Source organism: Salmo salar, chromosome ssa06, assembly GCF_905237065.1.
Source record: "Salmo salar chromosome ssa06, Ssal_v3.1, whole genome shotgun sequence".
Taxonomy (NCBI): Eukaryota; Metazoa; Chordata; class Actinopteri; order Salmoniformes; family Salmonidae; genus Salmo; species Salmo salar.
In genome coordinates, this window is record NC_059447.1 from 5,878,648 (window position 1) to 5,895,000 (window position 16,353).

At 45.0% G+C, this 16,353-nt stretch overlaps 1 protein-coding gene across 5 annotated transcripts in view; it reads left to right on the forward strand.

The window, feature by feature from the left end:
- LOC106601970 (SMG1 nonsense mediated mRNA decay associated PI3K related kinase) overlaps positions 1-16,353 on the forward strand; it is a 143,262-nt gene that overhangs the window by 108,947 nt on the left and 17,962 nt on the right. For all 5 annotated transcript variants that reach the window (XM_045719641.1, XM_045719642.1, XM_045719644.1 and 2 more), the window contains 8 exons: positions 175-409; positions 4,059-4,285; positions 4,838-5,000; positions 7,135-7,324; positions 8,105-8,394; positions 8,509-8,718; positions 10,863-11,000; positions 12,816-12,968. In XM_045719641.1, the coding sequence (XP_045575597.1) occupies positions 175-409; positions 4,059-4,285; positions 4,838-5,000; positions 7,135-7,324; positions 8,105-8,394; positions 8,509-8,718; positions 10,863-11,000; positions 12,816-12,968 (1,606 nt within the window). The remainder of the gene's footprint in view (positions 1-174; positions 410-4,058; positions 4,286-4,837; positions 5,001-7,134; positions 7,325-8,104; positions 8,395-8,508; positions 8,719-10,862; positions 11,001-12,815; positions 12,969-16,353) is intronic.

Here is a 16,353-nt window from a genome sequence, read left to right on the forward strand (position 1 = left end):
TGTGTGTGTGTGTGTGTGTGTGTGTGTGTGTGTGTGTGTGTGTGTGTGTGTGTGGATAACGAGACTAACCTGATGGTTGAGGGAGAAACTAGTGTCCCTGACGTCTTGTGGCAGGGGTGTGTGGTGGGGGGTAGAAGGGTGGGTGTGTATAACTTTGTGTCTGGTCCCGCTCAGGCGTAACCTGGTGATGGAAGGAGCGGCGGCTGCAGCAGGGGGGCAGCTGGTAGAGTTGACGTCTCGTGACGGAGCCTGGTTCCTGGAGGAGCTGTGTTCCATGAGCGGTAATATCACCTCATTGGTCCAGCTGCTGGGGCAGTGTCAGCTCCTCCCACACGACCTGGACCTGCCCTCGCCGCAGGAGACCGCCCAGACCGTCTACCTGGCCAACGCCGTCTACACCTGTCTACAGGTACGGTGCAATGGGGTGGAGATGTGTGTGTGTGTGTGTGTGTCTGAGGATGTGGACGGAGTTGAGCGGTCAGAAATCTCGCTCAATGTCTCCTCCCCCCCACAAAATTCCTTCCATTTTATGTTGGGTTTCAAAACGTAATTTAACCTGTTAACTCTGGTTGTTTTGGACCCGGTACCGGGTTTGGGGGACCCCCCCTCCCCCCAAAAAGATTGTCAAATAGAAAGTGACATCATTTGAAAGCTACAGTCCTTGTCTTTTTAGAAATCAAACTCAAATGTTCCTGCTGGTGATGTCATAAGAATCCCCCATGAAGTCCATAAATCACATCAAATGTATTTATAAAGCCATTCTTACATCAGCTGATGACACAGTGCTGTACAGAAACCCAGCCTAAAACCCCAAACAGCAAGCAATGCAGGTGTAGAAGCACGGTGGCTAGGAAAAACTCCCTAGAAAGGCCAAAACCTAGGAAGAAACCTAGAGAGGAACCAGGCTATGAGGGGTGGCCAGTCCTCTTCTGGCTGTGCCGGGTGGAGATTATAACAGCACATGGCCAAGATGTTCAAATGTTCATAAATGACCAGCATGGTCAAATAATAATAATCATAGTGGTTGTTGAGGGTGCAACAAGTCAGTAACACAAGAGTAAGTGTCAGTTGGCTTTTTCATAAATCACGCTCTATGGTCATATTCATAGTAGTTGATGTAGGTAGAGTCCCCAAAGTACCCACGTTTTAGTATGCTTGGAAAGGGACCACCCTGTAAAGCAATGCATTTCCTTCTCTCTCCAGATTACCTGCTATGCATCCTAGCTCCATGTTTACAATAGGAAAAGTAAATGAGGGGGGAAATAAAGTTTGACTTTTCCTGGTCTGTCTGTCTTTAATAAATAAAACAATTGAAAGCCCTGATTGCTAAGGTTACGCAGGACAAACACGTCTTGGTGATTTCTGGTCTATCATCATAATAAATCAATCACAGCACATTTTGGGACTCAAATCAGCAGTTTTTACCTTATTTAAGTACAATATCATTGGAAATTAATGTTGAAAGTTTATAGTCCAAAAACACAAGTTAAATGATGCCCAATGTCAAAACACACAGTTTTAAAGTGTCCAAATCTGTCTCCACATAACGGATATGCAGAACCAGTTTGTGATATGTTGAAACCTAATATACCATCTAGACATACAGGACATGTTGAAACCTAATATACCATCTAGACATACAGGACATGTTGAAACCTAATATACCATCTAGACATACAGGACATGTTGAAACCTAATATACCATCTAGACATACAGGACATGTTGAAACCTAATATACCATCTAGACATGTTGAAACCTAATATACCATCTAGACATGTTGAAACCTAATATACCATCTAGACATGTTGAAACCTAATATACCATCTAGACATGTTGAAACCTAATATACCATCTAGACATGTTGAAACCTAATATACCATCTAGACATGTTGAAACCTAATATACCATCTAGACATGTTGAAACCTAATATACCATCTAGACATGTTGAAACCTAATATACCCTCTAGACATGTTGAAACCTAATATACCCTCTAGACATGTTGAAACCTAATATACCCTCTAGACATGTTGAAACCTAATATACCCTCTAGACATGTTGAAACCTAATATACCCTCTAGACATACAGGACATGTTGAAACCTAATATACCCTCTAGACATGTTGAAACCTAATATACCCTCTAGACATACAGGACATGTTGAAACCTAATATACCATCTAGACATACAGGACATGTTGAAACCTAATATACCATCTAGACATGTTGAAACCTAATATACCATCTAGACATGTTGAAACCTAATATACCATCTAGACATGTTGAAACCTAATATACCATCTAGACATGTTGAAACCTAATATACCCTCTAGACATACAGGACATGTTGAAACCTAATATACCCTCTAGACATACAGGACATGTTGAAACCTAATATACCATCCAGTCATGTTGAAACCTAATATACCATCTAGACATACAGGACATGTTGAAACCTAATATACCATCTAGACATGTTGAAACCTAATATACCATCTAGACATGTTGAAACCTAATATACCATCTAGACATGTTGAAACCTAATATACCCTCTAGACATGTTGAAACCTAATATACCCTCTAGACATACAGGACATGTTGAAACCTAATATACCCTCTAGACATACAGGACATGTTGAAACCTAATATACCCTCTAGACATACAGGACATGTTGAAACCTAATATACCATCTAGTCATGTTGAAACCTAATATACCATCTAGACATACAGGACATGTTGAAACCTAATATACCATCTAGACATGTTGAAACCTAATATACCATCTAGACATGTTGAAACCTAATATACCATCTAGACATACAGGACATGTTGAAACCTAATATACCATCTAGACATACAGGACATGTTGAAACCTAATATACCATCTAGACATGTTGAAACCTAATATACCATCTAGACATGTTGAAACCTAATATACCATCTAGACATGTTGAAACCTAATATACCATCTAGACATACAACGTTGAAACCTAATATACCATCTAGACATACCATGTTGAAACCTAATATACCATCTAGACATGTTGAAACCTAATATACCATCTAGACATGTTGAAACCTAATATACCATCTAGACATGTTGAAACCTAATATACCATCTAGTCATGTTGAAACCTAATATACCATCTAGTCATGTTGAAACCTAATATACCATCTAGACATGTTGAAACCTAATATACCATCTAGACATGTTGAAACCTAATATACCATCTAGCATACGAATGTTGAAACCTAATATACCATCTAGACATCAACTGTTGAAACCTAATATACCATCTAGACATGTTGAAACCTAATATACCATCTAGACATCCGTTGAAACCTAATATACCATCTAGACATAGGGTTGAAACCTAATATACCATCTAGACATGTTGAAACCTAATATACCATCTAGTCATGTTGAAACCTAATATACCATCTAGACATGAGGATGTTGAAACCTAATATACCCTCTAGACATGTTGAAACCTAATATACCATCTAGACATGTTGAAACCTAATATACCCTCTAGACATACACGACATGTTGAAACCTAATATACCATCTAGACATGTTGAAACCTAATATACCCTCTAGACATACAGGACATGTTGAAACCTAATATACCATCTAGACATACAGGACATGTTGAAACCTAATATACCATCTAGACATACAGGACATGTTGAAACCTAATATACCATCTAGACATATCTATCTAGACCCCCCCCTCCCCTAGCACTACACAACTGACTCAAATGACCAACTTATCAAGCTGTGATTATTTGAATGGGCTGTGTAGTGCTAGGGGGGAACCTGTAAAGGTTTACACAGAGGGGGCCCCGGGACAGAGTTTGGGAAACCCTGGGTTAGAGGACAATATGTAGAAGACAGCTAGCTACATTTTGAAGTGTTGCGTTCTGGTGAAAGTGGGTCTCCAACTTGGGAAGTGTAACAGAACCCCTCACTAATGTTATCAGAATGGCGTTGTCCACCTTTACTGGTCCACTTGTCTTTCTGGCTGATCTCTCCTTCCTTCCCTCCCTCCTCCAGGAGCTGAACACTAACTTCCGTCAGATCATCTTCCCGGAGGCTCTACGCTGCATGTTGAAGGGCGAGGCCACCCTGGAGACCATGCTGTCTGAGCTGGACCTCTTAGTGGAGCAGTGTGCAGACGGGGTCTCCCTGCAGGGGCTGGCCGACGCCCTGCACACACACCTCCGCAGTGCCGCCATGGGCCTGGAGCACGAGGCGGACACACAGTGTCTCCACATCACCAGGTTAGAACAGGGGAACACAGTGCCCACATCACCAGGTTAGAACAGGGACACAGTGTCTCCACATCACCAGGTTAGAACAGGGGAACACAGTGTCTCCACATCACCAGGTTAGACAGGGGAACACAGTGTCTCCACATCACCAGGTTAGAACAGGGGAACACAGTGTCTCCACATCACCAGGTTAGAACAGGGGAACACAGTGTCTCCACATCACCAGGTTAGAACAGGGGAACACAGTGTCTCCACATCACCAGGTTAGAACAGGGGAACACAGGTTAGAACAGGGGAACACAGTGTCTCCACATCACCAGGTTAGAACAGGGGAACACAGTGTCTCCACATCACCAGGTTAGAACAGGGGAACACAGTGTCTCCACATCACCAGGTTAGAACAGGGAACACAGTGTCTCCACATCACCAGGTTAGAACAGGGGAACACAGTGTCTCCACATCACCAGGTTAGAACAGGGGAACACATGCCAATACCATAACAGAACAGACAGGCAGTAGGGTTAGTGTTAATTGGTTATGTTATATGTGATGATATTGCAGGATGTTGAGGGCCCAGTACTCCCAGCTGATGCAGCCTCCAGGGGGCAGTATGGACGCAGTGGGACAGGACTCTCCTAAGATGTCCGCCGGTCAGATGCTGCTGGTGGCCTTCGATGGCATGTTTGCTCAGCTAGAGACCGCCTTCGGGCAGCTCACAGAGAAGGTAGCACACCTACTTCCTCAATGTCCTTCCTCTTTCCCAAGCTCTTTCCCCTCTCTCACCCTCTCGTTTCCTCAAGCTCTTTCCCCTCTCTCACCCTCTCGTTTCCTCAAGCTCTTTCCCCTCTCTCACCCTCTCGTTTCCCAAGCTCTTTCCCCTCTCTCACCCTCTCGTTTCCTCAAGCTCTTTCCCCTCTCTCACCCTCTCGTTTCCTCAAGCTCTTTCCCCTCTCTCACCCTCTCGTTTCCTCAAGCTCTTTCCCCTCTCTCACCCTCTCGTTTCCTCAAGCTCTTTCCCCTCTCTCACCCTCTCGTTTCCTCAAGCTCTTTCCCCTCTCTCACCCTCTCGTTTCCTCAAGCTCTTTCCCCTCTCTCACCCTCTCGCTTCCTCAAGCTCTTTCCCCTCTCTCACCCTCTCGTTTCCTCAAGCTCTTTCCCCTCTCTCACCCTCTCGTTTCCTCAAGCTCTTTCCCCTCTCTCACCCTCTCGTTTCCTCAAGCTCTTTCCCCTCTCTCACCCTCTCGTTTCCTCAAGCTCTTTCCCCTCTCTCACCCTCTCGTTTCCTCAAGCTCTTTCCCCTCTCTCACCCTCTCGTTTCCTCAAGCTCTTTCCCCTCTCTCACCCTCTCGTTTCCTCAAGCTCTTTCCCCTCTCTCACCCTCTCGTTTCCTCAAGCTCTTTCCCCTCTCTCACCCTCTCGTTTCCTCAAGCTCTTTCCCCTCTCTCACCCTCTCGTTTCCTCAAGCTCTTTCCCCTCTCTCACCCTCTCGCTTCCTCAAGCTCTTTCCCCTCTCTCACCCTCTCGTTTCCTCAAGCTCTTTCCCCTCTCTCACCCTCTCGTTTCCTCAAGCTCTTTCCCCTCTCTCACCCTCTCGTTTCCTCAAGCTCTTTCCCCTCTCTCACCCTCTCGTTTCCTCAAGCTCTTTCCCCTCTCTCACCCTCTCGTTTCCTCAAGCTCTTTCCCCTCTCTCACCCTCTCGTTTCCTCAAGCTCTTTCCCCTCTCTCACCCTCTCGCTTCCTCAAGCTCTTTCCCCTCTCTCACCCTCTCGTTTCCTCAAGCTCTTTCCCCTCTCTCACCCTCTCGTTTCCTCAAGCTCTTTCCCCTCTCTCACCCTCTCGTTTCCTCAAGCTCTTTCCCCTCTCTCACCCTCTCGTTTCCTCAAGCTCTTTCCCCTCTCTCACTCTCTCGTTTCCTCAAGCTCTTTCCCCTCTCTCACCCTCTCGTTTCCTCAAGCTCTTTCCCCTCTCTCACCCTCTCGCTTCCTCAAGCTCTTTCCCCTCTCTCACCCTCTCGTTTCCTCAAGCTCTTTCCCCTCTCTCACCCTCTCGTTTCCTCAAGCTCTTTCCCCTCTCTCACCCTCTCGTTTCCTCAAGCTCTTTCCCCTCTCTCACCCTCTCGTTTCCTCAAGCTCTTTCCCCTCTCTCACCCTCTCGTTTCCTCAAGCTCTTTCCCCTCTCTCACCCTCTCTTTTCCTCAAGCTCTTTCCCCTCTCTCACCCTCTCGTTTCCTCAAGCTCTTTCCCCTCTCTCACCCTCTCGTTTCCTCAAGCTCTTTCCCCTCTCTCACCCTCTCGTTTCCTCAAGCTCTTTCCCCTCTCTCACCCTCTCTCTTTCCTCAAGCTCTTTCCCCTCTCTCACCCTCTCGTTTCCTCAAGCTCTTTCCCCTCTCTCACCCTCTCGTTTCCTCAAGCTCTTTCCCCTCTCTCACCCTCTCGTTTCCTCAAGCTCTTTCCCCTCTCTCACCCTCTCGTTTCCTCAAGCTCTTTCCCCTCTCTCACCCTCTCGTTTCCTCAAGCTCTTTCCCCTCTCTCACCCTCTCGTTTCCTCAAGCTCTTTCCCCTCTCTCACCCTCTCTCTTTCCCAAGCTCTTTCCCCTCTCTCACCCTCTCGTTTCCTCAAGCTCTTTCCCCTCTCTCACCCTCTCGTTTCCTCAAGCTCTTTCCTCTGTCTCTTTCGCTCAATCACTCTTTCATCTTAAACTCATCTTTCTCTCTCGTCCCTGTCTTGTTATTCCTCTTCACTCCACATTCCATTTCTTTGTCACTTTTCTCTCGGGCTATTCCTTTCTTCTCACTCTCCTGTCTTTCAATTATGTTATTTCCTCTCCTCTCCTGTCTGTTATTCCCTCTCCTCTCTAGATGATTTCCATGGAGGTGCCGCCGGCGTGGCGGAAGGTGGATGTGATGCGTGAGGCGAGGGCGGCCCAGGTCCATTTCTTCCACAGCGGTCCTCACAGACATGTTCTGGAGGAGATCTTCTTCCTCAAGAGACTCCAAACCATCAGGGAGTTTTTCAGGCTGTGTGGATCCTTCGCTCAGACACTCTCTGGTTAGAACACTGATGGCTTTATAGTCTCTGTCAAAATGTATTTTCAATTTAAGGGGCTTTATTGGCATGGGAAACATATGTTTACATTGCCAAAGCAAGTGAAGTAGATGATAAACAAAAGTGAAATAAAAAGTTAAAACCGTAAATATTTATTTCATTACATTAACTTGAGTTAGAAAAGAATAAAGACATTTGAAATGTAATGAAAGTTGTGCTGTCACTCAGCTGTAGAACAGCAGTAGAGGTCAACACCGTAAAGATGCTATCTGAGAGCTACTTTGTGTCAGAGGAAGAAAGGGGGTCTTAGGAAACAACGTTTCATCCACTCTGTTTTTTACATTTCTTTCAACTAGAGAAACGGTTGAAATCCGTACAGATACTTATCAGGATATTATTATTGACAATATATCGTACCGTTTTGACGATCGCTAGTTGTCTGTTCCTGCTTCACAACTCCAGGATTTTCCCTCAGCTTGTTCTCCAACTGTCTAAATGGAGCCAGTTGGTTTTGAGCACCTACGTCCATGGCTGACCTAAACGTGTTTTCTCACGGCTCTCTCTCGTCTCTCTGCAGCAGACTCATAGTGAGCAGTATGTTTGGAACATCGAATCACAATAAAATCACTATGGAATAGCAATCCATATAGAATCGTAGGAATCTAAATATGTATCATGAATGTATTGTATCACGAGGTCCCTGGCAATTCCCAGCCCTATGAAACATTATCTCAGACATTGTATACAGTGACTTTGACCCCCTCTCTCTCTCTCCCTCCCCAGGTACGTGCCCCCCAGCGGCTGACGACCCTCCTCCCTCCAACGGCCCAGTAGTGGGTCTGGGGGGTGTAGGTCTACCAGGGAAGCCCCTGTTCCGGGGGGCTGCGGCGGTGGTAGTGAGCGAGGAGCAGATGACCCGGCCCATCAAGGCGTTCACAGCAGAGTTTGTCCGTCAGATGCTGATTGGTCTTCCCACCCAGACCCTGGGCCTGGCTCTCTGCAGCACCCTGTCTGCCCTGGGCCTGGACCTGACAGCACAGGTGGACGCCAAGGACTTTGGAGCTGACGGCAAGGTAGGAAGGAGGCCGTGGAATGTTATGTACTTGATTGATCAAAATGTTATATTGTCTTCATACATTTTCTGTTCTGTCCTGATGAAGTAAAATGTGTAACTGTTAATCGTCCAGGTGTCGTTAGATGAGCTGTGTAAGCAGACGGTGGTGCAGGGTCTGGGCGCAGGCCGTCTGTCTCAGCTGCTACTGAACAGAGGTACGGTGCTGGCATCCTCCTACGACACGGCCTGGAAGAAACTGGACCTGCTCAGACGCTTGGAGTCCAGCCTGGACGCTGCCAAGGTCTCCCTGCAACGCACCCAGCTACACATCACCATGTTCCAGGTGAGAGGAGGGGGTGTGTGGGTTAACCCTGGCCTATCTCTGTGTATCCCAGTAGCAGCGTGAAGACGTGATAGGTCCTAGGACCCTGTGTGTGTGTGTGTGTGTGTGTGTGTGTGTGTGTGTGTGTGTGTGTGTGTGTGTGTGTGTGTGTGTGTGTGTGTGTGTGTGTGTGTTAAAAGGATAATCCACTCCCAGAAATAAACATCATGAAACTCATGTCAATTTGGTAAAAGCCTGTGTTGTATCAGTGGGTTAAATAACATGATTTAACTACTAAGGTGTCTAAGAAATCGTGTAGGAGCGCGTCATAGCTACACTATATATACAAGAGTATATGGACACCCATTAAAATGTGTGGATTCGGCTATTTAAGCCACACCCTGTTGCTGACAGGTGTATAAAATCGAGCACACAGCTATGCAATCTCCATAGACAAACATTGGCAGTAGAATGGCCTGTACTGGAGAGCTCAGTGACTTTCAACGTGGCACCGTCATAGGATGCCGCCTTTCCAACAAGTCAGTTTGACAAATTTCTACCCTGCTAGAGCTGCCCCGGTTAACTGTAAGTGCTGTTATTGTGAAGTGGAAACATTTAGGAGCAACAACGGCTCAGCCGTGAAGTGGTAGGCCACACAAGCTGAACAGGACCTCAGAGTTCTGAAGCTCGGAGCTCTTAAGAATCATCTGTCCTTGGTTGCAACACTCACTGCTGAGTTCCAAACTGCCTCTGGAAGCAACGTCCGCACAGAACTGTTCGTCGGGAGCTTCATGAAATGGGTTTCCATGGCCGAGCAGCCGCACACAAGCCTAAGATCACCATGCTCAATGTCAAGCGTCGGCTGGAGTGGTGTAAAGCTCGCCGCCACTGGACTCTGGAGTGATGAATCATGCTTCACCATCTGTCAGTCCAACGGACAAATATGGGTTTGGCGGATGCCAGGAGAACACTACCTGCCCCAATGCGTAGTGCCAACTGTAAAGTTTGGTGGAGGAGGAATAATGATCTGGGTCTATTTTTCATGGTTCGGTCTAGGCCCCTTAGTTCCAGTGAAGGGAAATCTTAACGCTACAGCATACAATGACATTCTAGACGATTCTGTGCTTCCAACTTTGTGGCAACAGTTTGGGGAAGGCCCTTCCCTGTTTCAGCATGACAATTTCCCCGTACACAAAGCCAGGTCCATGCAGAAATGGTTTGTCGAGCTCAGTCTGGAAGATATTGACTGGCCTGCACAGAGCCCTGACCTCAACCCCACCGAACACCTCTCGGATGAATTGGAACGCCGACTGCGAGCCAGGCCTAATCACCCAACATCAGTGCCCAACCTCACTAATGCTCTTGTGGCTGAATAGAAGCAAGTCCCTGCAGCAATGTTCCAACATCTAGTGGAAAGCCTTCCCAGAAGAGTGGAGGCTGTTATAGCAGCAAAGAGGGGACCAACTCCATATTAATGCCCATGATTTTGTAATGAGATGTTTGACGACCAGGTGTCCACATACTTTTGGTCATGTAGAGTACATGGTTCTGTCACAGGAGATGGTGTGACATCCCCTATCACATTTATTAGCTGTTTTAATACCATTACCTTCACTCCAAATTGCTGTACCAGCCAGTAGATAGTACGGTCATACTTGTTCTAGAACAAGTATATATCAAGTTTATATGGTCATGACAATGTATATATTTCACTTACATGTGCTCAATCTACAGTGTACCAAATTATTCAACTCTGTTTCTCCAAGTACCATCTCGTAATGCTCCCCTGTGTGTCTGAGGAAAGGGTCCTTGTTGCCTCTCTCTGGGTAGCAGAGTTGCACGTTTAGTTTTTACATCTAGCTATCTACTTCACATGCTGATATTGACTTTGGTCTTATTCTGTGTAGCTACGTTTGCTAGCTAGCCAACCCAGAGACAGTATTGCACTGTGGGTTTTGTAGTCGACTTGAGCTGCAACAAATTTCCACATCGATTTTCACATGTTGCTACCAACCTTGTTATAACGACAAAAATTAAATATTCGTTCACAAAAATATTGTTTTCACATATTAGTGTTATTTAACACTGTTTAACACTGTTAATCATAGGAAGTAGTGTTTTGGGGCGGATTATCCCTTCAACCCTGTCCTCTCTCTGTATTCCAGTGGCAGCATGAGGACGTGCTCGGCCCTAGGACCCAGCCTATAAGTGTGAGCCCTCCTCCTCGCTCCATCATCCTCAGTAGTATGAAGAAGAAGATTTACAAACTCAGCCAGGACGAGGCAGCCATCGCTGCTGTACAGGTCAGTACAGTCATCACCAATTGTTATTTTTATTTTTTATTTAACCTTTATTTAACTAGGCAAGTCAGCTAAGAACAAATTCTTACTTACAATGACAGCCTAGGAACAGTAGTTTAACTGCCTTGTTCAGGGGCAGAATGACAGATTATTACCTTTTCAGCTCGGGGATTCGATCTAGCTACCTTTTCAGTTACTGGCCCAACGCTCTAACCGCTAGGATACCTGCTGACCAATCCGTCAACCTTGATAGCTAACTAGACCGTTACTCTTAGCTACTCCTGTAAATAAAATGCTCTCTTTCTCTCTCTGGTCTGAGTCCTTTAACCTCTCTGGGACATGTGGGATGCTAGCGTCCCACCCGCTGGACACACTAGTCAACAGCCAGTGAAATAGCAGGGCGGCAAATTCAAAACAACAAAAATCTCATAATTCAAATTTCTCAAACATACAACTATTATATCCCATTTTAAAAATACACTTCTCGTTATTCCAACCACATTGTCCGATTTCAAAAAGGCTTTACGGCGAAAGCATAACATGTTAGGACAGCACCGAGACAAGAAAAACCACACAGCCATTTTCCAAGCAAGGAGAGGCATCACAAAAACCAGAAATGCAGCTAAATTGAATCACTAACCTTTGATCTTCATCAGATGACATTCCCAGGACTCAATGTTACACAATACATGTATGTTTTGTTCAATAAAGTTCATATTTATATCCAAAAACCCCATTTTACATTGGCGCGTGATGTTCAGAAATGTTTTGCCTCCTAAAACTTCTGGTGAATGTGCACATCAATTTACAAAAATACTCATCATAAACGTTGATAAAATTTACAACAGTTATTGAAAGAATTATAGATGCACTTCTCCTTAATGCAACCGCTGTGTCAGATTCCAAAATAGCTTTACGGCGAAAGCACATTGTTCAATATTCTGAGTACAGAGCTCAGCCATCAAAGCAAGCTATACAGTTACCTGCCAAGTTCTGGAGTCAACAAAACTCAGAAGTAGTATTATAAATCTTCACTTACCTTTGCTGATCTTCGTCGGAATGCACTCCCAGGACTCCCACTTCCACAAGAAATGTTCGTTTTGTTCGATAAACTCCATATTTATGTCCAAATACCTTCGTTTTGTTCGCGCGTTCAGATCACTATTCCAAAGGCATAATGCACAAGCCCAAAACCCGAGACGAAAAGTCAAAAAGTTCCAGTACCGTTCGTAGAAACATGTCAAACGATGTTTACAATCAATCCTTAGGGTCTTTTTAACATAAATCTTCGATAATATTCCAACCGGACAATAGCGTATTCATTACAGAGGAAAAAGAAGGAACGGCGCACCTGCGTGACTGCGCAGTAAACAACTCGTTGGTCTCAGGCTTGAGACAGCTCTTATTCTCTCCCCAGTAACAGTAGAAGCATGAAACAAGGTTCTAATGACTGTTGACATCTAGTGGAAGCCTTAGGAAGTGCAAAATGACCCCACAGACACTGTAGTTTGGATAGGCAATCACTTGAAAAACTATAAACCACTTCCTGGTTGGATTTTTTTCTCAGGTTTTTGCCTGCCATATGAGTTCTGTTATACTCACAGACATCATTCAAACAGTTTTAGAAACTTCAGAGTGTTTTCTATCCAAACCTACTAATAATATGCATATCCTACCTTCTGGGGCCGAGTAGCAGGCAGTTTAATTTGGGCACGTCATTCATCTGAATTTCCGAATACTGCCCCCGTCACTGAAAAGTTAATGGCTGTGTAGCTGTTTTTTTATTTTTTTATTGGATCTGTCCTCTCCCCCCTGCAGGAGAAGCTGGCATCACTAGAGGGCAGTATAGAGCAGCGGCTGAAGTGGGCTGGAGGGGCCAACCCTGCCCTGGCCCCGGTGCTCCAGGACTTTGATCTGACCATCGCAGAGCGCCGCGCCCTAGTGGCCCTGGAGAGCCAGCGTACCAGCCAGGTACACCTCCCACGCTGCTCACCATCTGTGTTTACGTCTCTGTGGGTGGGATTATCAGGGGAGGGGGCAGGATGTTTGATTCAGAGTTTCAGACCTATCAATCAATCCGCTGTGGGTGGAACTTTGAGGGAAGGCACTAGATTATTAATCTAGTCAGAAAAAATTGTCTTCTCTTTCAATTTAGTTTATTGTAGCAAAAACTGAATCTTTCAATTTAGTTTGTGGCAAAAACCTAAAAGGTTGTGTTCTGTCAAGTAAACATGGATTCCCTATTGAGAAACAATATACACTGAACAAAAATATAAATGCAACATGTAAAGTTTGTTTCATGAGCTGAAGGAAAAGATCCCAGAAATGTTCCATGCGCACAAAAAGCTTATTTCTCTCAACTTTTGTGCACAAATTAGTTTCCATCCCTGTTAGTGAGCGTTTATCCTTTGCCAAAATATTCCATCCACCTGACAGGTGTGGAATATCAAGCGGCCGATTTAAACAGCATGATCATTTCACAGGTGCACCTTGTGCTGGGGACAATAAAAGGCTGTAGTTTTGTCACACAACACAATGCCACAGATGTCTCCAGTTTTGAGGGTGTGTGCAATTGGCATACTGACTGCAGGAATGTTGCCAGATAATTTAATGTTCATTTCTCTACCATAAGCTGCCTCAACGTTGTTCTAAAGAATTTGGCTGTATGTCCAACCGGCCTCAACCACAGACCATGTCTATGGCGTCGTGTGGGTGAGCGGTTTGCTGATGTCAACGTTGTGAGCAGAGTGCCCCATGGTGGAGGTGGGGTTATGGTGTGGGCAGGAATAAGATATGGACCAACGAACACAATTGCATTTTATGATGGCAATTTGAATGCACAGAGATACCGTGATGAGATCCTGAGGCCCATTGTCGTGCCGTTCATCTGCCGCCATCATCTCATGTTTCATTACGATAATGCACAGCCTCATGTCGCAAGGATCTGTACACAATTCCTGCAAGCTGAAAATGTTCTTCCATGGCGTGCTTACTCACCAGACATGTCACCCATTGAGCATGTTTGGCATGCTCTGAATCGACGTGTTTGACAGTGTTTTCTAATTCCCGCCAATATCCAGCAACACACAGCCATTGAAGAGTAGTGGGACAGGCCACAATCAACAGCCTGATCAACTCTGTGAAGGAGATGTTGCACTGCATGAGCTAAATGATGGCCACACCAGATACTGACTGGTTTTCTGATCCACACCCCTACCTTAAAAAAAAATAAAAAAAGTTTAAAAAAGTATCTGTGACCGACCGATGCATATCTGTATTCCCAGTCATGTGAAATTCATAGATTAGGACCTAATTTATTTATTTAAATTGACTGATTTCCTTATATGATCTGTAACGCACTAAAACATTTTGAAATTGTTGCATGTTGCATTTATATTTTTGTTCAGTATAGAATTGCAGGGGGGAAAAAAAACATTTTAAAATGCAAAAATAATTCAGGGGGAGGACCCACCAGACCCCCTGCAATATTGTGCACTCCCACTTTATACAAAGTCAGGAGGCCATGAATGGACCAACAGGTATGATTGAAGAATGAAGCAGGTGTTAAACATGGGCTTTACTTCACAGAAAGCAGCAGTTGATAACGCCATTGTCAACACTTTAAATCAAATCAGTAGACCAATATCCTTAAGTATCATGACATTAGCTTTTATAACCTTCAATCTGTTTTTTTTTTTTAAACATATTTTGGACCAGAATAAGGCTCTACTACCTATTGTTCCTGCAGTGAGGACTCAACATCTTCACCGAATGTTTTCATAATTGATCTGAAGAGAATCACAAAAAATCGGTAGTAGCCTACCAGTGTGCACATTAGGGAGTAAATGAACAGCTCTCTCAGCGATTCGGTTCACATAAAACATCCGTTCAAATAGAGCTGTTTGTTTTGAACAACCCATCACAAGTCTACACTGACGGGTCACTGGCAAGTCTCGACATGGGCTTCAAATCCTAGTTGAATACAAGCCAGGTATTTTGGTTTACGTGTCCCGACGCGATACCATGAACATAGAACTACGTTGTGTGATTTATGAATAGGAAAGGGATGTATAGGCTTGAATTATTTCAGTCAGTCAGACACCTTTTTATAAACTAGTCCGCTTGCTGGTTTGGTCGTCAATCAAAGCACAATACAAAGCCTGTTACCCAACACCCTGGTTGTATAGTCTTATGAAACACACAAGAGAATGAATGAATGAATGTGCCCATTAAACAAAGCCTGTGTGTCCATGTATGCTGATGATTCAACCTTCTACATGTCAGCCACCACATCTAATGAAGTCACTGAAACCCTTAAGGAGCTGCAGTCTGTTGAGGAATAGGGGAGCTGCAGTCTGTTTAGGAATAGGGGAGCTGCAGTCTGTTGAGGAATAGGGGAGCTGCAGTCTGTTGAGGAATAGGGGAGCTGCAGTCTGTTTAGGAATAGGGGAGCTGCAGTCTGTTGAGGAATAGGGGAGCTGCAGTCTGTTTAGGAATAGGGGAGCTGCAGTCTGTTGAGGAATAGGTGAGCTGCAGTCTGTTGAGGAATAGGGGAGCTGCAGTCTGTTGAGGAATAGGGAGCTGCAGTCTGTTTAGGAATAGGTGAGCTGCAGTCTGTTTAGGAATAGGGGAGCTGCAGTCTGTTGAGGAATAGGGGAGCTGCAGTCTGTTGAGGAATAGGGGAGCTGCAGTCTGTTGAGGAATAGGGGAGCTGCAGTCTGTTGAGGAATAGGGGAGCTGCAGTCTGTTGAGGAATAGGGGAGCTGCAGTCTGTTGAGGAATAGGTGACCAGTAATAAACTGGTCCTGAACCAAGAGCTTTATATTTGGTACAAATCATTCCCTAAGCTGTAAGGAATGTGGTTTAAAAAACCCCATGGATGAAGCAACACCTCACACGCCTCTCCCCTATTTGACCTAGATATTTGTTGTGTGTATTGATATGTAGGTTATGTACCATTTTTTAAATGTTTAAGTGTTTTGTGCTTGAGCTGTTCTTGTCTATTTAATGTTGTGTATTATTTCATGTTTTGTGTGGAGCCCAGGAAGAGCAGCTAATGGGGGGAGCCTAATGAAATGCTGCAAAACAATAAGTGGATTTCAACTCTTCGTTAGCACGTTAACGGGACGTGTAAATTCATTCACACCAGACAAGGAAGACGCATCATGCTCTCCCTCCTCCGTGAAAAGAAATTTCAGCGCAGCCAACCACAGTCTACAAAAATGACACCGGTACCGAGAGGCGGGGCAGAGAACAGATTGACAAAACGCCAGTGTTTCTCTGCCATCGCTCACTCTGTGACTGACAGGCGACTGTCCTATCAACACTAGGAGATGCATATCGGTCATTCTAGCGG